This window comes from Fukomys damarensis, unplaced genomic scaffold, assembly GCF_012274545.1.
Source record: "Fukomys damarensis isolate Sample0158 unplaced genomic scaffold, DMR_v1.0_HiC HiC_scaffold_39, whole genome shotgun sequence".
Lineage (NCBI taxonomy): Eukaryota > Metazoa > Chordata > Mammalia > Rodentia > Bathyergidae > Fukomys > Fukomys damarensis.
Genome location: NW_022900951.1, coordinates 128,257,249 through 128,270,990, shown reverse-complemented (window position 1 = coordinate 128,270,990; position 13,742 = coordinate 128,257,249). Strand labels below are relative to the sequence as shown.

Genomic DNA, 13,742 nt, shown 5'->3' with positions numbered 1-13,742 from the left:
GGTGGCGCACGACTTTCGTCGCCAGCTGGCTTCCGGCAGGTGGGACAGATGTTTCCATTCCCAGGCCCCGGGCAGAAGAGAATGGGCGGGGCGCGCCGCGGTAAACTTCCCGCCCCTTCAGCAGCTTTTTCGTAAAATTCAATCCGAGATGTCACAAATCCCAGGGCCCCGCCCTGCTGGCCGCCAGAGCTGCGCACGCGTAGAAAACGTCCCCCCACATCCGCGCCTGCGCAATTTGCCCCTTCCTAGTTAAGTGTATGTAACCAGAAAATCCGATATAATGGTACAGTCCTGTAATCCCGGCGACCTGGGACGTAAAGGCAGAGGCAGGATTGTAAATTCCAGCCTACTCTGGGCAAGTCCGCAATTTAGCAGGTACCCTGTCTCAAAACAAGAACGAAAAGTCTGTGGCAACTCAGGGTTACCAGTAACACATCCAAAGCCTTTTAGTTGTGGGAAATACAATTTTAAAATATTGAAATAAAAACTATACTCATGTTTTATAATTATTTCTCTTTTTTCTCCTAGTACAGGGGATCGAACTCAGGACTTTGCGCTTGCCACGCAGATGTGATGCCACTGAGCTACATTCCCAGACGTAATTATTTCTTATTGTCTTTTCAGTTTATTTTCACTGCCATGTTTAGGACAGATGTGTGTGGCCTTAGGATAGCCATCTTACTTCTGTGTCTGGTTGCCTTAACTATGGCCTTTCTTTGGTTTGGTTTTTTTTTAGGGGGGTACCGGGGATTGAACTTGGGTCCTTGGGCTTGCAAGGCAGGCCACCGAACCGCTGAGGACTATGGCCTTTCTTAAAATTAAGTTTATTGGTACATTTTAGATACACATAATGATCACATTCGTCATAGGGGAATTGGTATATGTACATGATATATCTTGTGCAAGATATATGTCTTATTTCCCATTCCTCTCCCCTCTCTTCAACCCCGCTTCCCCTCCTTATTTAACAAAAGCTTCGTTTACATTTTTTCTACTTTTCTCTTTTTCTTTTTTTTTTTTTTTTTTTTTTTTTTTTTTGGTACGGGGATTGAACTCGGGTCCTTGCGCTTGCTAGGCAGGCAGCAGAACTACTAAGCTAAATCCCCAGCCCTATTTCTCCTTTTTTTCATTTTTTTTCTTTTCCCTTCCTTCCTTTCTCCCTCCCCCCTCCCTAGTTCCCTTTCCCATTTGAATATTTTCTTCCCATTTCACAACATATATTGTACATTTTGGTCCTTATTTTATGCTTTCAGTTTCTCACACCAGAGAAACAATGCAGTATTTACACATGTGTCCAATTTATTTCATTTGTGAGTATGGTCTCAAGGTGCATCCATTTACCTAGAAATGTCTCAAGTTTATCCTCCTTTGTGGCTGAGTAGTACTCCATTGTATAAAAAAAAGCCACATCTTTTTTATCCATTCACCAGTTGATGGTCAATTGGGCTGTTTCCAAGATTTAGCTATTATAAACTGTGGTGCTTATACATGGCTGTGCATATTTTGCTATGGTATGATGCTTTTAATTCTTTGGGGAAAATACCAAGAAGGGGAATAGCTGGATTAAACTAAAACTATAGGTTCTATGGCCATTTTGCAGTGTTGCCAAATAACATATGTGAAGCAAACTGTGGAATATTTACCACCCAATACGGTCACTGTCTACCGTTATGTATTCCCAATTAGGACTTGACTCCCAGGCAGCAAAATAGGGTTTTATTCATTTCTTTGTATTTGTTTTGTTCTTTTGAGACAGAGTCACACTAGGTTGCCCAGGGTAGCCTGGAAGTCCCAGTGATCCTCCTGCCTCAGCCTCCTGAGTGCTGGGATTATAGGCGTGCACCACCATGCCCAGTATAAAACTTCTTCTTACATGTAATAACTACTGTTTTCTGTGCATCCCAGTGCCTAGCAGACAGGAGGTCTCAGCAAGTGTTTATCAAAGAGTCTTCTTCCTGTTTATTTCCAAGCCGTTTAACAACTCACCACTTATATCCTGTACTGGTACCAAACATAAGTAACCTTAAAATGCACTGAGTAACATGCCACAAAGCAAACAGACAAAAATGAAGCTGAGAAGATGATCTCTAGTGCCAGTAAGGGTGAAGACCTCACTGTGTAATTGAGGTGATGTCTTTTCTTTTCTTCTCTTCTCTTTTCTTTTTCCTTTCCTTTCCTTTTCTTTTCCTTTTGTTTTTTTGTGACAGGGTCTCACTGTGTATTTCAGACTGCCCCAGAACTCACTGTGTAGCCCAGGCTGGTCTCGAACTCACAGCGATCCTCCTGCCTCAGCCTCCCAAGTACTGGGATTACAGGCGTGCGCCACCATGCCTGGCTTCAGGTGATCCATTTTCAAAGCTCATTGAACAGGCAAAATTGGAGCCAAGACTTGAAGGAGGGACAGAAGGGGAACCTCCCAGAGTTATAGATGGAGGAAACAGTGTTGAGTTCTAGGCCCATTATTATAGATAGATGAGCTAGGTAAAAATATTATAGGCAGTCTGATAGGGCTAAGTCCTGGAGAGGGCCAGGACAAAGGTGAAACACACCACAGCTGCACGTCGGCTGAAAACCAGGCCTCAAGATGGAGACAAGATGGCCAAGAACTGGGCTCAGTGAAGTATAGATAGGCATCGACCACTCCGGTGACCAGAGACCTCTGGACTCACTGCCTCCTAGGAGAATCCTTTTGCTTTCCATCCACGCTTACATGTAACTTGCTTCCCAATTGGACCACCATCACCTAAGTGACTATACTTATAACCTTATTGGATGGTCATGGCTGTGGCCCACGTTGTACCCACGTGGGTTTCACCCTATAAAACTTCTCTGTAAAGTGGGTCCTTGGGCTCCCCACTTGGGACCCCTCCTACCCCTCAGGAGCTTTCCTATCGATAAATATCTTCCTACTTTTAACCTCGGTCGTTCCTAGGACTCATTCTTCGATTTCTAGAGAACAAAAACTCGACATAATCATCCAGTTAACAGGTTGAGAGTTATATTTCATATTTTCCCGTGATGCCATGACTGTGCTTGGTATTTTAAGAAAGAATGAGGAGTCCAATATGACAACACTGAACTTAAGCCCACAGAGGAACATGGAAGGAGCATGCAGGCCATGTGGGATGCAGTAGACCATGGTAAAGATGTATAGTTTTCTTGAGGGAGGTCAAAAGCTATTGCAGGATTCTTCACAGAAGAGCAACATGACCTGTTTTACAGTTTTATAAGGTCACTCGGTGGCAGCGGGGTTGGGGGCAATGGTAGAAACAGGGTGATTCATAAAATACTGGTTACTGTTGCTTGTGAAAATGAATTCCAGAGTCTTCAACATCCAGAACTCTTGCTGCTGCCACTAAGGAATATGAGTGGAAAATAAACCTCCTCTTCACCTTCACCGATCTCTCCCTCTTCCTATCCTGACAGGTTCTCATGCGCCTTCTTGCTGTCAGAAATGAATGGGTTAAGCTTTTGCTCAGCCACCCTTTTCCTAATCTAGTTCTTCCTGTGGTGCTTCCTACTGCCAGAAAGGAAGCAATCTTATCAGTTCTCCAGAGTGCTAATGCTGCTGTCACATCCAGTGATTGAAATGCCTGAAAATTCTATGCAAAACATTAGGGACTTTTGACTAAATCCTAGAAAGTTTTTTTCTCCTGGGAGCTAAAGACATTTAGAGAAGAGTTAAACTTTCACTTTTACAATTAGGCGTTTTCTAGCAGGAAGAGCCATGCAGCTAGAGCTCTCTACCTACTTCTTTCTGTGCCTTTTGCCCTTCAGTTTTAGTGCCACTAGAAGATACTATCTGGCTGCTGTGGAACTGCCCTGGGACTATCTGCAAAGTGACCTGCTCAGTGAGCTGCATGTGCACACAAGGTAAAGTCACGTTCTATATGTCTGATAAAGAGGCACCATTATGGAGCTCTGACTCTGGTTGGAAGACGGTACTGACATCATGTTAATATGGCTGTGATGCTTAGTTAAACCCAAAACTTCTTCCAAGTAAGGTATGCATATATCTGTGCCATTAGCACAAATTCTACTTGCCACTTCTTTCTAGAGATCTCACCTATTAGTTGATATACTGTTCTGTCTGGGCTACTGATTCTCTTTGTTATATGTTGCCACTCCGAAATCTAGGGAATGGGATAGAAAGAGGACAAAGGATAAGGTGTATATGACAGCAAACCAACTTCCCTTGGCCAAGCTTCTGTAGAAAAACTTAGGGCAATGAAATTCACTCAGTATTACTCACAAGTTGAGTTTTTAGTTCTCCAGTGTGTGCATGTGGCATGTTTTCTTATATAATATTAGCCATAACTTCAGAAATTTTTCATCTTCTGGAGATTACAGTGTATCTGAGGAGAGTAGATTATTAAAATAACCTTTTCAGTATATCTGTGGCCATTGGTGTATTCATATTTTTCTACATCTTCTTCAGTCAGTTTTGGATATATGTTCCTAGAAACGATGCACTGTCCCTAGACTTGCTAATATATTGCTACTGAATTATATTACAGTTGCTGTGATTTTATTAACTGATCTGTGCCTATAGTTGTTATATCTCTTGCTTCGTGCCATGTGTGGTGTATTCACCCTTACTCTTTCTCCCTCTTTCTCTCTTCTCACCGCTCTTTAAAAAAATAATACATTTAGTAGGCTTCTTGATTTTGTCAGTTTTGTCAAGAACCATCTTGATGTGATTTATCAATACTTGTTTATCTTAGTTGCATCAGTTTCTGCTTTTTTTGTTTGGTTGTTTTGGCTTTTGAGACAGGGTCTCACTGTGTAGTTCAGGCTGAATTTGAACTCACTGTGTAGCCCAGGCTGGTCTTGAACTCGCAGTGATCCTCCTGCCTTAGCCTCCTGAGTGCTGGAATTATAGACGTGTACCACCACACCCAGCTCAGTTTCTGCTTTTACTTTCATTAATTTTTTCCTTTCTAATTTCACTTGGTTCATTTAGTATTTTGACTTACTGAGTTGAATGTTGAAATTACTTATTTTAATTTTTTTTTGTTTTATTTAAATGTATATTAAAAAGATTTAAACACAATGTATATATGATGCCAATGTAAATATGTCATACATAGTTTATACTCTTTTTGGCTCTCCACTCACTTCTATATCAGCTCCCTTCTTGCTCATCCCAACCAGGTATCCACAGTCTAATATCTATTCACACACAGACACACACACACACACACACACACACGCACGCATTCGGGTTTTTCCACTCATTAACACCTAGTATAATTCTCTCCAAGTCAATATGCATAGGTTCATTCCTTCTTTTTGACATTTATGTAAGACTCCACAATATGACTGTACCATAATTTAGTCAATACATTCATCTTATTCTCTTTTTTGCCTCCAGATCCTATATTATTAAATACTGATGCCTTGATTTCTACAGAGCAAATTCTAAGGTGGTGTCTTACTGGAAGAAAGGGAGTATTTCTTTCTTACCTTTAATTTCCAAAAAGTCCAGAATTCTTCACACATTTCTATCATGAATGTATGGGAGTGCTCTTCTCTGCATTTGTATTGACGAGAAGTTAGATCTTGTTTTTTTTTTTATCTTTTGCCAATTTTATAGGTGTACAATGATATTGCATCATTACTTTAATAACATTCTTTTTTTTACTTTTTTTTTTTTTTTTTTTTTATCTCACTATGTAGTTGAGACTGCCCTGGAACTCATTATGTAGTTTACGCTGGTCTCGAACTCACAGCAATCCTCCTGCCTCAGTCTCCCGAGTGCTGGGATTATAGGCATGCGCCACCACACCTGGCTAACATTCTTTTTATTTCTAATGAAATTGAACATTTTAAAAAGTGCTGATTGGCTAGGGGATTTATTTGGGATTCATCTGTATTTTTGCTCATTTTTCAGATATTATATTGTTAGTTAATTATGAAAATGCTTTTATTATTATAAATATTAACTCTTCTTCATGTATATTGCAATTTTCCTCAAAATCTAATGTTTTTTCTGTTGCTTTTATTTATAATTCTTATAAAATTTTTAATTTCTATAGCCACATATGTCCTTTCTTTCATATCTTCAGAGTTGGCAATGTTGGATAAAAATATCTTCAATACCTCAAGGTTGTAAATGTACTCTCCCAGATTTTCTTGCAAGACTTTTAATACTTTGCTTCTTACATTTATGCCTTCAATTCCCTTGTTAACTAGTTTTTGCATATGGTATGAGCGAGGGCTCTGTCTAGCTTTATTTCCATCTAGATCTATGCCACCATTTATCAAATAATATATCTTTGCCACTAATTTGAAACAACGCATTCATCATATAGATTCTCATATATTAATGTATATGTCTACATTCATAATACTATTTCACTTATCTACTATTATCTTGCTATACCAACACCATACCGAGGTAGTTACAGTAGAATTATTATACCTTCTGATAATCTGATAAATGAAAGCAGTCTTCAGTGCTCTTTTTGTACCTTCCTTAGCCATTTTTAGGTATTTTATTCTTCGCCATATATAAAATCTAAGATAGTTTTCCAATTAAAAAAAGAGTCAAACCCTATTGTGATTCTAACTGAAATTGAAGTTTGCTAAATTAAAATTAAATTAAAAGTAGAATTATTATACCTTCTGATAATCTGATAAATGAAAGCAGTCTTCAGTGCTCTTTTTGTACCTTCCTTAGCCATTTTTAGGTATTTTATTCTTCGCCATATATAAAATCTAAGATAGTTTTCCAATTAAAAAAAGAGTCAAACCCTATTGTGATTCTAACTGAAATTGAAGTTTGCTAAATTAAAATTAAATTAAAAATAACACATTTTATGTGTGTTGCTGTTCTAAAACAGTTTTCCCTTATTTCCATTTCTAAGTGCTTAGTACAGAGGAGTGAAAAGCTATTGTGTATATTTATCTTAAATCCAGCTCCCAGTCTTAGCCTGCTCTCTTGTTGCTGAGACACAACACTTGACACCCAGAACTTAAAGGAGGAGAGGTTTATTTATTGAGCTCTTGATTTCAGGGGTTCAGTCCATGGTTGGCTGGCTCCGAGACTGAAACATGGTGGCAGAATGGTGTAGTGGAGCAGAGCTGCTTAGTTCATGGCAGCAAGGAAGCAGCACAGGGGAACAGTGGCAGAGAGGAAGGGGCCAGGGGCTACACCTAGATGCCCAAGGGCACCCAGAAATGTGCACCACCGGTCCTCTGGACATGACCCAAACCAATCAAGTTGGAACAATCAGATTTAACTGTCACACTTCCTATTCAATTCTCTTATTCTAATACTTTTACCCTAGAGTCCCTGTGGGTATTGAATCATACCAGCAAAGTGAGACATATTTTAGTTCTTTTCTAGTGTTTCTGGCCAGTTACTTCATTTCCTTGTTTTATCAAATTTATTAGAAAGCATAAGAATATTAAATAATGACTAGGAAAGTGGCATTCCTATCTATCTAGGGTTTTACTTCAATTACTCTTAATGCTTTGCTATTTAGAATAACATTTACTGTTTATTTTTAATAAATAGTCTTGGCTACTTCTATTCCCATTTGTCATTATATTTTTATTTTATAACTTTCAGGGCTTGGGCATGTAGCTCAGTGATACAGTACTTCTTTCATGTGTGCGAGGTCCTGTGTTCAATCTTCAGCACCACAAACAAATACATAAATATAAAGTTGAAAATTTAAAAAGATGACTTTTTAGCATCTAGCAGCATCTGAATTAACTTCTTTAATATGTTGATGAACAAATAGTTTATACTAATAGATTTCCTGATATCAAATACCCTTACAGTCTTGGAGTACAAATTACTATTCATATAATTTGATTATTATTGGCTCTATGTGCTAAGATTACTTTAAACACAATATACCGTCATATGTAGGATTGAATTTATAGCTTTCTTATTTTACTATTATAATTGGCTATTGATATTAAGGATTGTTGGATTTATCATTAGCATTATCACTGGGCGTGGTGGAGCACACCTGTAATCCCAGCACTCGGGAGGCTGAGACAGGAGGATCCCTGAAAGTTCGAGACCAGCCTGGGGTACAAAGTGAGTTCCAGGGCAGTCTGAACTACACAGTGAGACCCTGTCTCAAAAAACAAACATTAGCATTATCTGTTCTTTAAAAATTAGGTAAGTATCACTTATGAATCCACTTGGTCCTAGGGACATTTCCAATAGTTTAAATTTCATTTCCAGTTGGAAACTCCTTTAGTTTTTTAATTTTGTTGCCACAGTGTTACATATAGCTCTCTCTCTCATCATTCTTTAACTCTACATTTTTTGTAGTCACATGCATTTGCTCATTCCTGAATTCCCATATCTTTGCAATTGATTGATTGATTGATCTGTGGATAAACTTGCCAGAGATTTGTCTCTTTTGTTGTTAGAGGTGGTATTTTAAAAGAATATCCTTTTGGGTTTATTTGTTTTTTTCCTATTTACTTTTTTAAATGTAATTTATTTTTAGATTTTATACTTATATCTTCTTGGTTTCTTGTGGCTAATATTACATTGTTTGTAATACTTAGGAAAAGCAATAGGGTTTTTCCTCATTTTTGTCCTTTTTTAAATAGTGAAGGAATGCAAACTCATACTTGTTTCTCTGAAAATACCTCCTCCATATCCCATAGGTTTCATTAGAAAGGATAGTCTTTATGTTTACTGAGCACAAAGAAAGGTATTGATTCATTAGATGTGCTGTTTTATTGGCATGCACGTATACACTGTGCACACATTAATTTTTCATGAAAGAAGAGTTGAAATGTTCATTTTTGCATAAGAAATCTCACTGTTGGTCCCAGTATTTAGCTTAGTGGTTCCACAGCCTGCCTCACAAGCACAAGGTCCCAAGTTTGATCCCCATTACAAAAGAGAAAAAAAAAGCTCACTGTTTATCATTGAACAAAATAAAACAATCTGAGGTTTCTTATATCCACTTTCAGTTCTTTTTTTGACTGAATAATAGTTCACCAGTTTATGCACATTTTGGCTATTATGAATAATGCTGCTATAAACATCCATGTAGAATAAATCTATGTGTGTACTTATGTTTTCATTTCTCTATATATACTGAGGAATAGAGTTGCTAGATCATGTGGGAATTCTATATTTAACTCTTGAGAAACTGCCAAACTGTTCCGCAAAGCAGTGGCAGAATTTTTCATTCCCATTAGCAGTGGATAAGTGCATCAATTTCTTTACATCCTTATCAGCATTTGTTACTGTCTGTCTTTCTTTACTATAGCCACCCTAGTGTGAATGAAATGGTATCTCACTATACTTTGCATTTAGATTACTCTGATGTCTTCATGTGCTTATTGGTCATCTGTATATCTTCTTTGGAGAAATGTCTATTGAAGTTCTTTGCCTGTTTTTAAATTGGGTCATTTGTCTATTTTGGCGTTGATTTGTAGAAGTTCTTTACTTGGTCCCAATGTTACACCTGTATCAGATGTGTTATATGCAACTATTTTTCCCATTCTATGGATAGTCTTTTCATTTTCCTAATAGTATTCCTTGAAACACAAAGTTTTTCATTTGATAAAGTCCAATTTATCTATTCTTGTTTCTCTTTGTTTGCTTGTCCTTTTGATGCTGTGTATAAGAAGTCACTGCCAAATTGAAGGTCACAAAAATTTCACCTATATTTTCTTCTAATAATTTTTTAACTCCTATATTGAGTATTTGATCCACTTTGATTTAATTTTTCTATGTGGTGTGAGGACAGGATCCAGGTTCATTTTATAGTTTATGTAGTCTTCAATTGAGTACTGTTAATGACCTTGGAGTAGAGGCCCACAGAGTCAGTGACCAGGCACCTAACTAAACAATTAGCCACTTATCTGTTAGCATCGGTCTAGTTAAACATCAATATTGAATGTCATACACTGTGCTTGTCAATCCGGGGCATTATGAATAGTAAAATTGTAAAACTGAATTTAGTGGAGTAAATTTACTGAGGATATAGCTCAGTGGCACCTCACCTGCTTGGCAAGCACAAGATCCTAAGTTCAATTCCCAGTACCAAAAAAATTTTTTTTATTTGCCTTCTAGCTTTCTGTTATTCTACAAGAAGTCATGTATACTTATGAGGAAAAACTTGATAGAATTTTTTTTTTTTCTCACCGGGGATTGAACTCGGGTCCTTGTGCTTGCAAGGCAGGCCACTGAACCGCTGAGCTAAATCCCCAGCCCTAGTTTTTTGGGTTTTTTTTGGTACCGGGGATTGAACTTTGATAGAATTTTTTGATGATACTCTTTTATCATCGAAATTATTTTGATACTCATTAACAGGATAAGCTGACTGGACACATCCTGACAGCCTCTGCCAAAGTTTGAAGTAAACAGCTGGGAAATTTAATTTTACATTATCTGTTCCTGCAGCTGCTCAGCTTCTTCTAAGTAAGGGTCAGGGAATATAATAGGTGTTCTGATTGGCTTTAGATAAAATGTGAAAGAACAATTCATGTCAGGGGCAATTGCTTCCAAGTATATTTGGCAAGATTTATATATTGAATCCCAAAGGAAATAAACAAACAAAAATCCGACAAAAGTTAGGAAAATGCAAAACCTGAACTCAGGAACATTTTGTTACTTACTGTGCAGATTATCCAGAAACTGAAACAGGCAAATAAATCACATGTTTCTGCTGCAGGGGAAAACATTCATTCTGATGGAAAAGGTCTGAGAATAGGGTGTTATATTGTTCTGTATAGACTCATCTTAGAATTGAACCATATACGTGGATGATACTGATGCTTTTAAGAATTTGTCCCTTTGAGTAGAAACTCCTGCACTGGATCACATTCTGCTTGACTAGGGTGTAGGCTTTCTGTTTTTCTGTCTCAAATCTTCTTTTTCTGTCTAGCCTGTTTTTCACTCTTCCCTCAGCAGAGGAAAAGGTGTTTCTCTGTGCTCTTCACCCTGTTCTTCCAAGACCCTGCTATAGAAAACATTCTCTATGTGTCTTATATCTTGATTTTAGTCAGAAATATTTAAAGTAAAGTTACTGTGCTAGCTGATATCAAAACATGTGTTTGTGGACATGGGACTGAGTCTTATTATAAACTGGTGGCAAGCTTGAAGAAAGTGGGTCAAGAAGACACCACAGAACCAGGAGATGTAAGGGTAACAAACTAGGCATGTGCTTTAGAATGTGCAAGGACATACTCTCAGAAGTAGGGAGACACATGCTTACCGGGATAAATAGCCTGGAAAGAAGTGCTACTCATTGAATAATACTAAATGACTGAAAATCACATAAGCTTATGCCAAGACTAGTGTGACAGAAATTTTCAGAGGTGGATCTTAGGATATTTTTAAATAGAAGCAAATTGAAGGGTAGGCTCTGGGACAGCTTCAGCCTCTGGAGGTGACATGGCCTTCCCAGTTGGGCAAATGTGACTGGGCCTATGACTCTGCCCCAGTAAGGGGTGTGGTCTGCTCTGAGAAGGGGCCTGGCTTCCCTGGGAAGTCACCATTTCAGTGTCATTAGTGTCATTTGTCAGTGCCAGGTTCATCATCAGTTATGGTTTATGTCTAGATGTCCCTCCAAGGCCTCATGTGGTCATAGGTGGGGCTTTTCCCAGAGGTGGCTGGATCTAGAGTGGGTGATCCTGGGATTAAGAATATATGATCACTAAATTAATCTACTGGTTGCTTTGGCAAAGTTCTGGGTATGAGTGAGGGCAGGTAGCCTAGAAAGAATATAAAGGGACAGAAAGAAGTTGTTATTGCCACTTCTTGCTTGTAACTTGCTCGCTACTTGCTGCCTCCTGTCTGCTCTGTCCTTCCCTGCCATGAACTGTTTCCTCTCTGCAACTGGCACTTGAGGGCAGCTATATATTCCTTACCCCCCAAGTGTAATACCCTCCTTCCCATCCCTTCCCCTCCCACTCAGGGCTCAGAATCGTGACCCCCAGTGATGAGGGGACCCCTTTCTGGCCTACTGCCCTTTGACATGTGCTTGGGTGACCGCCATAGTTTCTAGATCAAAAGGACACTTGATGGAGGCACCTTGGGAACCACCTGGGCCAGAGGTGCTGGGGGGCAGAGGCACAGAATCCCCCTTTCCCAAGGGTCACTGAGAGTGCTGGGGCACAAGGTTCCTTTTTAGCCACATCACTCCTTGGTTCCCAAATCCATGCATTGTTCTTACTGAAGACAGAACGATCTTTGAATCTATACACATACAACACCTTGGAAGTTGACCATCTATCTTCACAGAGACCTTCCCTCCAAGCTGGGGCTTCACCTGTGCCTTTAACAGATTCTGGATGGGACAGAATGAAACAGAACCAGTCGACTCCATGCTTCTGAGCCCACTCTTGCCTCTCATTTGCTGTACAGTGGTCCCCTAGTGTGACATACTTTATTAGATCTCATAGCAGTGAATCAAATTCCCGGTAAGATTTCAGATAGTGGTACAGAGTGAGGCCTTGCAGGTAGGAAAGGCTAACCCATACCTAGAATTTGTTATTTCTTATCAGAATGAAGTGCTCTCCTTTCTAAGATAGAAGAGATACATTGCAATCAACTTGTCACCAAGAAGTTAAATTGGTTGTTTTCCATGATAAACAGTGCCATATTGGGAATTCCATACTGGTTTCTTTTGCTGGCAGATTTACTTTGGTGCAACAGCATAGGTTAGTCAATGTGAATCCATTGTTCTGGACACAAGTATAAACTTTCTCCCTGCCACTGTAGACACTGACCTAGAAAAAAACTCATTTGCTGATTACATTGCCCATTAGTGTGTGTATATTTGAACCCTGGACCATTTCTCTATTTATACAGTGAAGAACTAGTAGCACTGGCCAAAGTTTGACTCACCGAAGGAATTTTCCTCCACCACTGTCTTTGAAAACCAGTCCTGAGCACAAGTCAGTCTTTGTCTTGCACCAGCTAAGGAAGCTGACCCTCTGTTAAGACCAGCTCAGGGTTATTCCTGGGCGGAGCAGCTGGTCTCTGGAGCTCCCTCTCCCTGTGGCTATGAGTGTGGTCTGAACTGCAGGTGGCAGTGCAGCAGAGGTGGCCAAGTTAGGCCCTGGCGACCCCGCCGCGCTGCCCGCTTTGTCTTCTACCCGCCCCTGAAAGGGTGTTCGCGTGCCCTTTCGGGTGTCCCTTCCCAATTAGGCCACTCACGCACCGAGAGGTCCGGCAGATCTTTATTGTAGGGAGGCGAGCAGGAGGCAGGAAGGCAGAGAGAGAGAGAGAGGAGGAAGAAGAAGCAGGAGAGAGAAGAACAAAGAAAGGAAGGTCCTTTTATCAGTTTTGGGGTGGGCTATGGCTTATTTATGAGGAGTGAGCTACTTTTAACCTATCACAGGCCAGATTGCTTTTATGGGCCCAGTCCTGCAGACACAGGTTTCAACTTTCCTGGATCACTGTGGCCTTGGAGGGGAGGGAAACCAGAGATAAGGGCATGAGGTCATTTTAGGAGCCAAGATGTACCAGGAGAATGCAGCCTGTGAGGCGGCATCAGAGCATACTTTAACATGATCAATTCCCTAACAGCCCCCAGTTCTCTCCTTTGGCCTGGGCCCTGTTTCCCGGAAGAGCCTGCTGCTTTATCAGCTCGCGCCCGGCCTGGCTGCCGGCCAGTACCGATCCCGGCTTCGGTTGGCAGAACTGCTCGGAGGCGACGTGCTTTCTCTGGAGTGCCGAGCCCTTCCCGCGTGGGTGGCGGTCATCCCCACCTCTCCTCCACTCGGCCAGTGGGTTTGTCTCGGGG

General features: G+C 40.1%; 2 protein-coding genes across 6 annotated transcripts in view; one reads left to right on the top strand and one right to left on the bottom strand.

Moving 5' to 3' along the window:
* The window catches only part of Fundc2 (FUN14 domain containing 2), a 17,851-nt gene extending 17,631 nt beyond the window's left edge, over window positions 1–220 (bottom strand). The window contains exon 1 of the mRNA XM_010625193.3: window positions 156–220. Coding sequence (XP_010623495.1) covers window positions 156–220 — 65 coding nt within the window. The remainder of the gene's footprint in view (window positions 1–155) is intronic.
* Window positions 221–2,312: 2,092 nt separating this feature from the next.
* Window positions 2,313–13,742, top strand: part of F8 (coagulation factor VIII) — a 161,949-nt gene continuing 150,519 nt past the window's right edge. For 2 of the 5 annotated variants that reach the window (XM_033760154.1, XM_010625187.2), the window contains exon 1: window positions 3,544–3,873. In XM_033760154.1, coding sequence (XP_033616045.1) covers window positions 3,728–3,873 — 146 coding nt within the window. In that variant the 5' untranslated portion in view covers window positions 3,544–3,727. Of the gene's footprint in view, window positions 2,342–3,542; window positions 3,874–13,742 lie in introns of those variants that run through there. The other 3 variants (XM_033760153.1, XM_010625189.3, XM_010625186.2) reach the window with 3 other exon arrangements.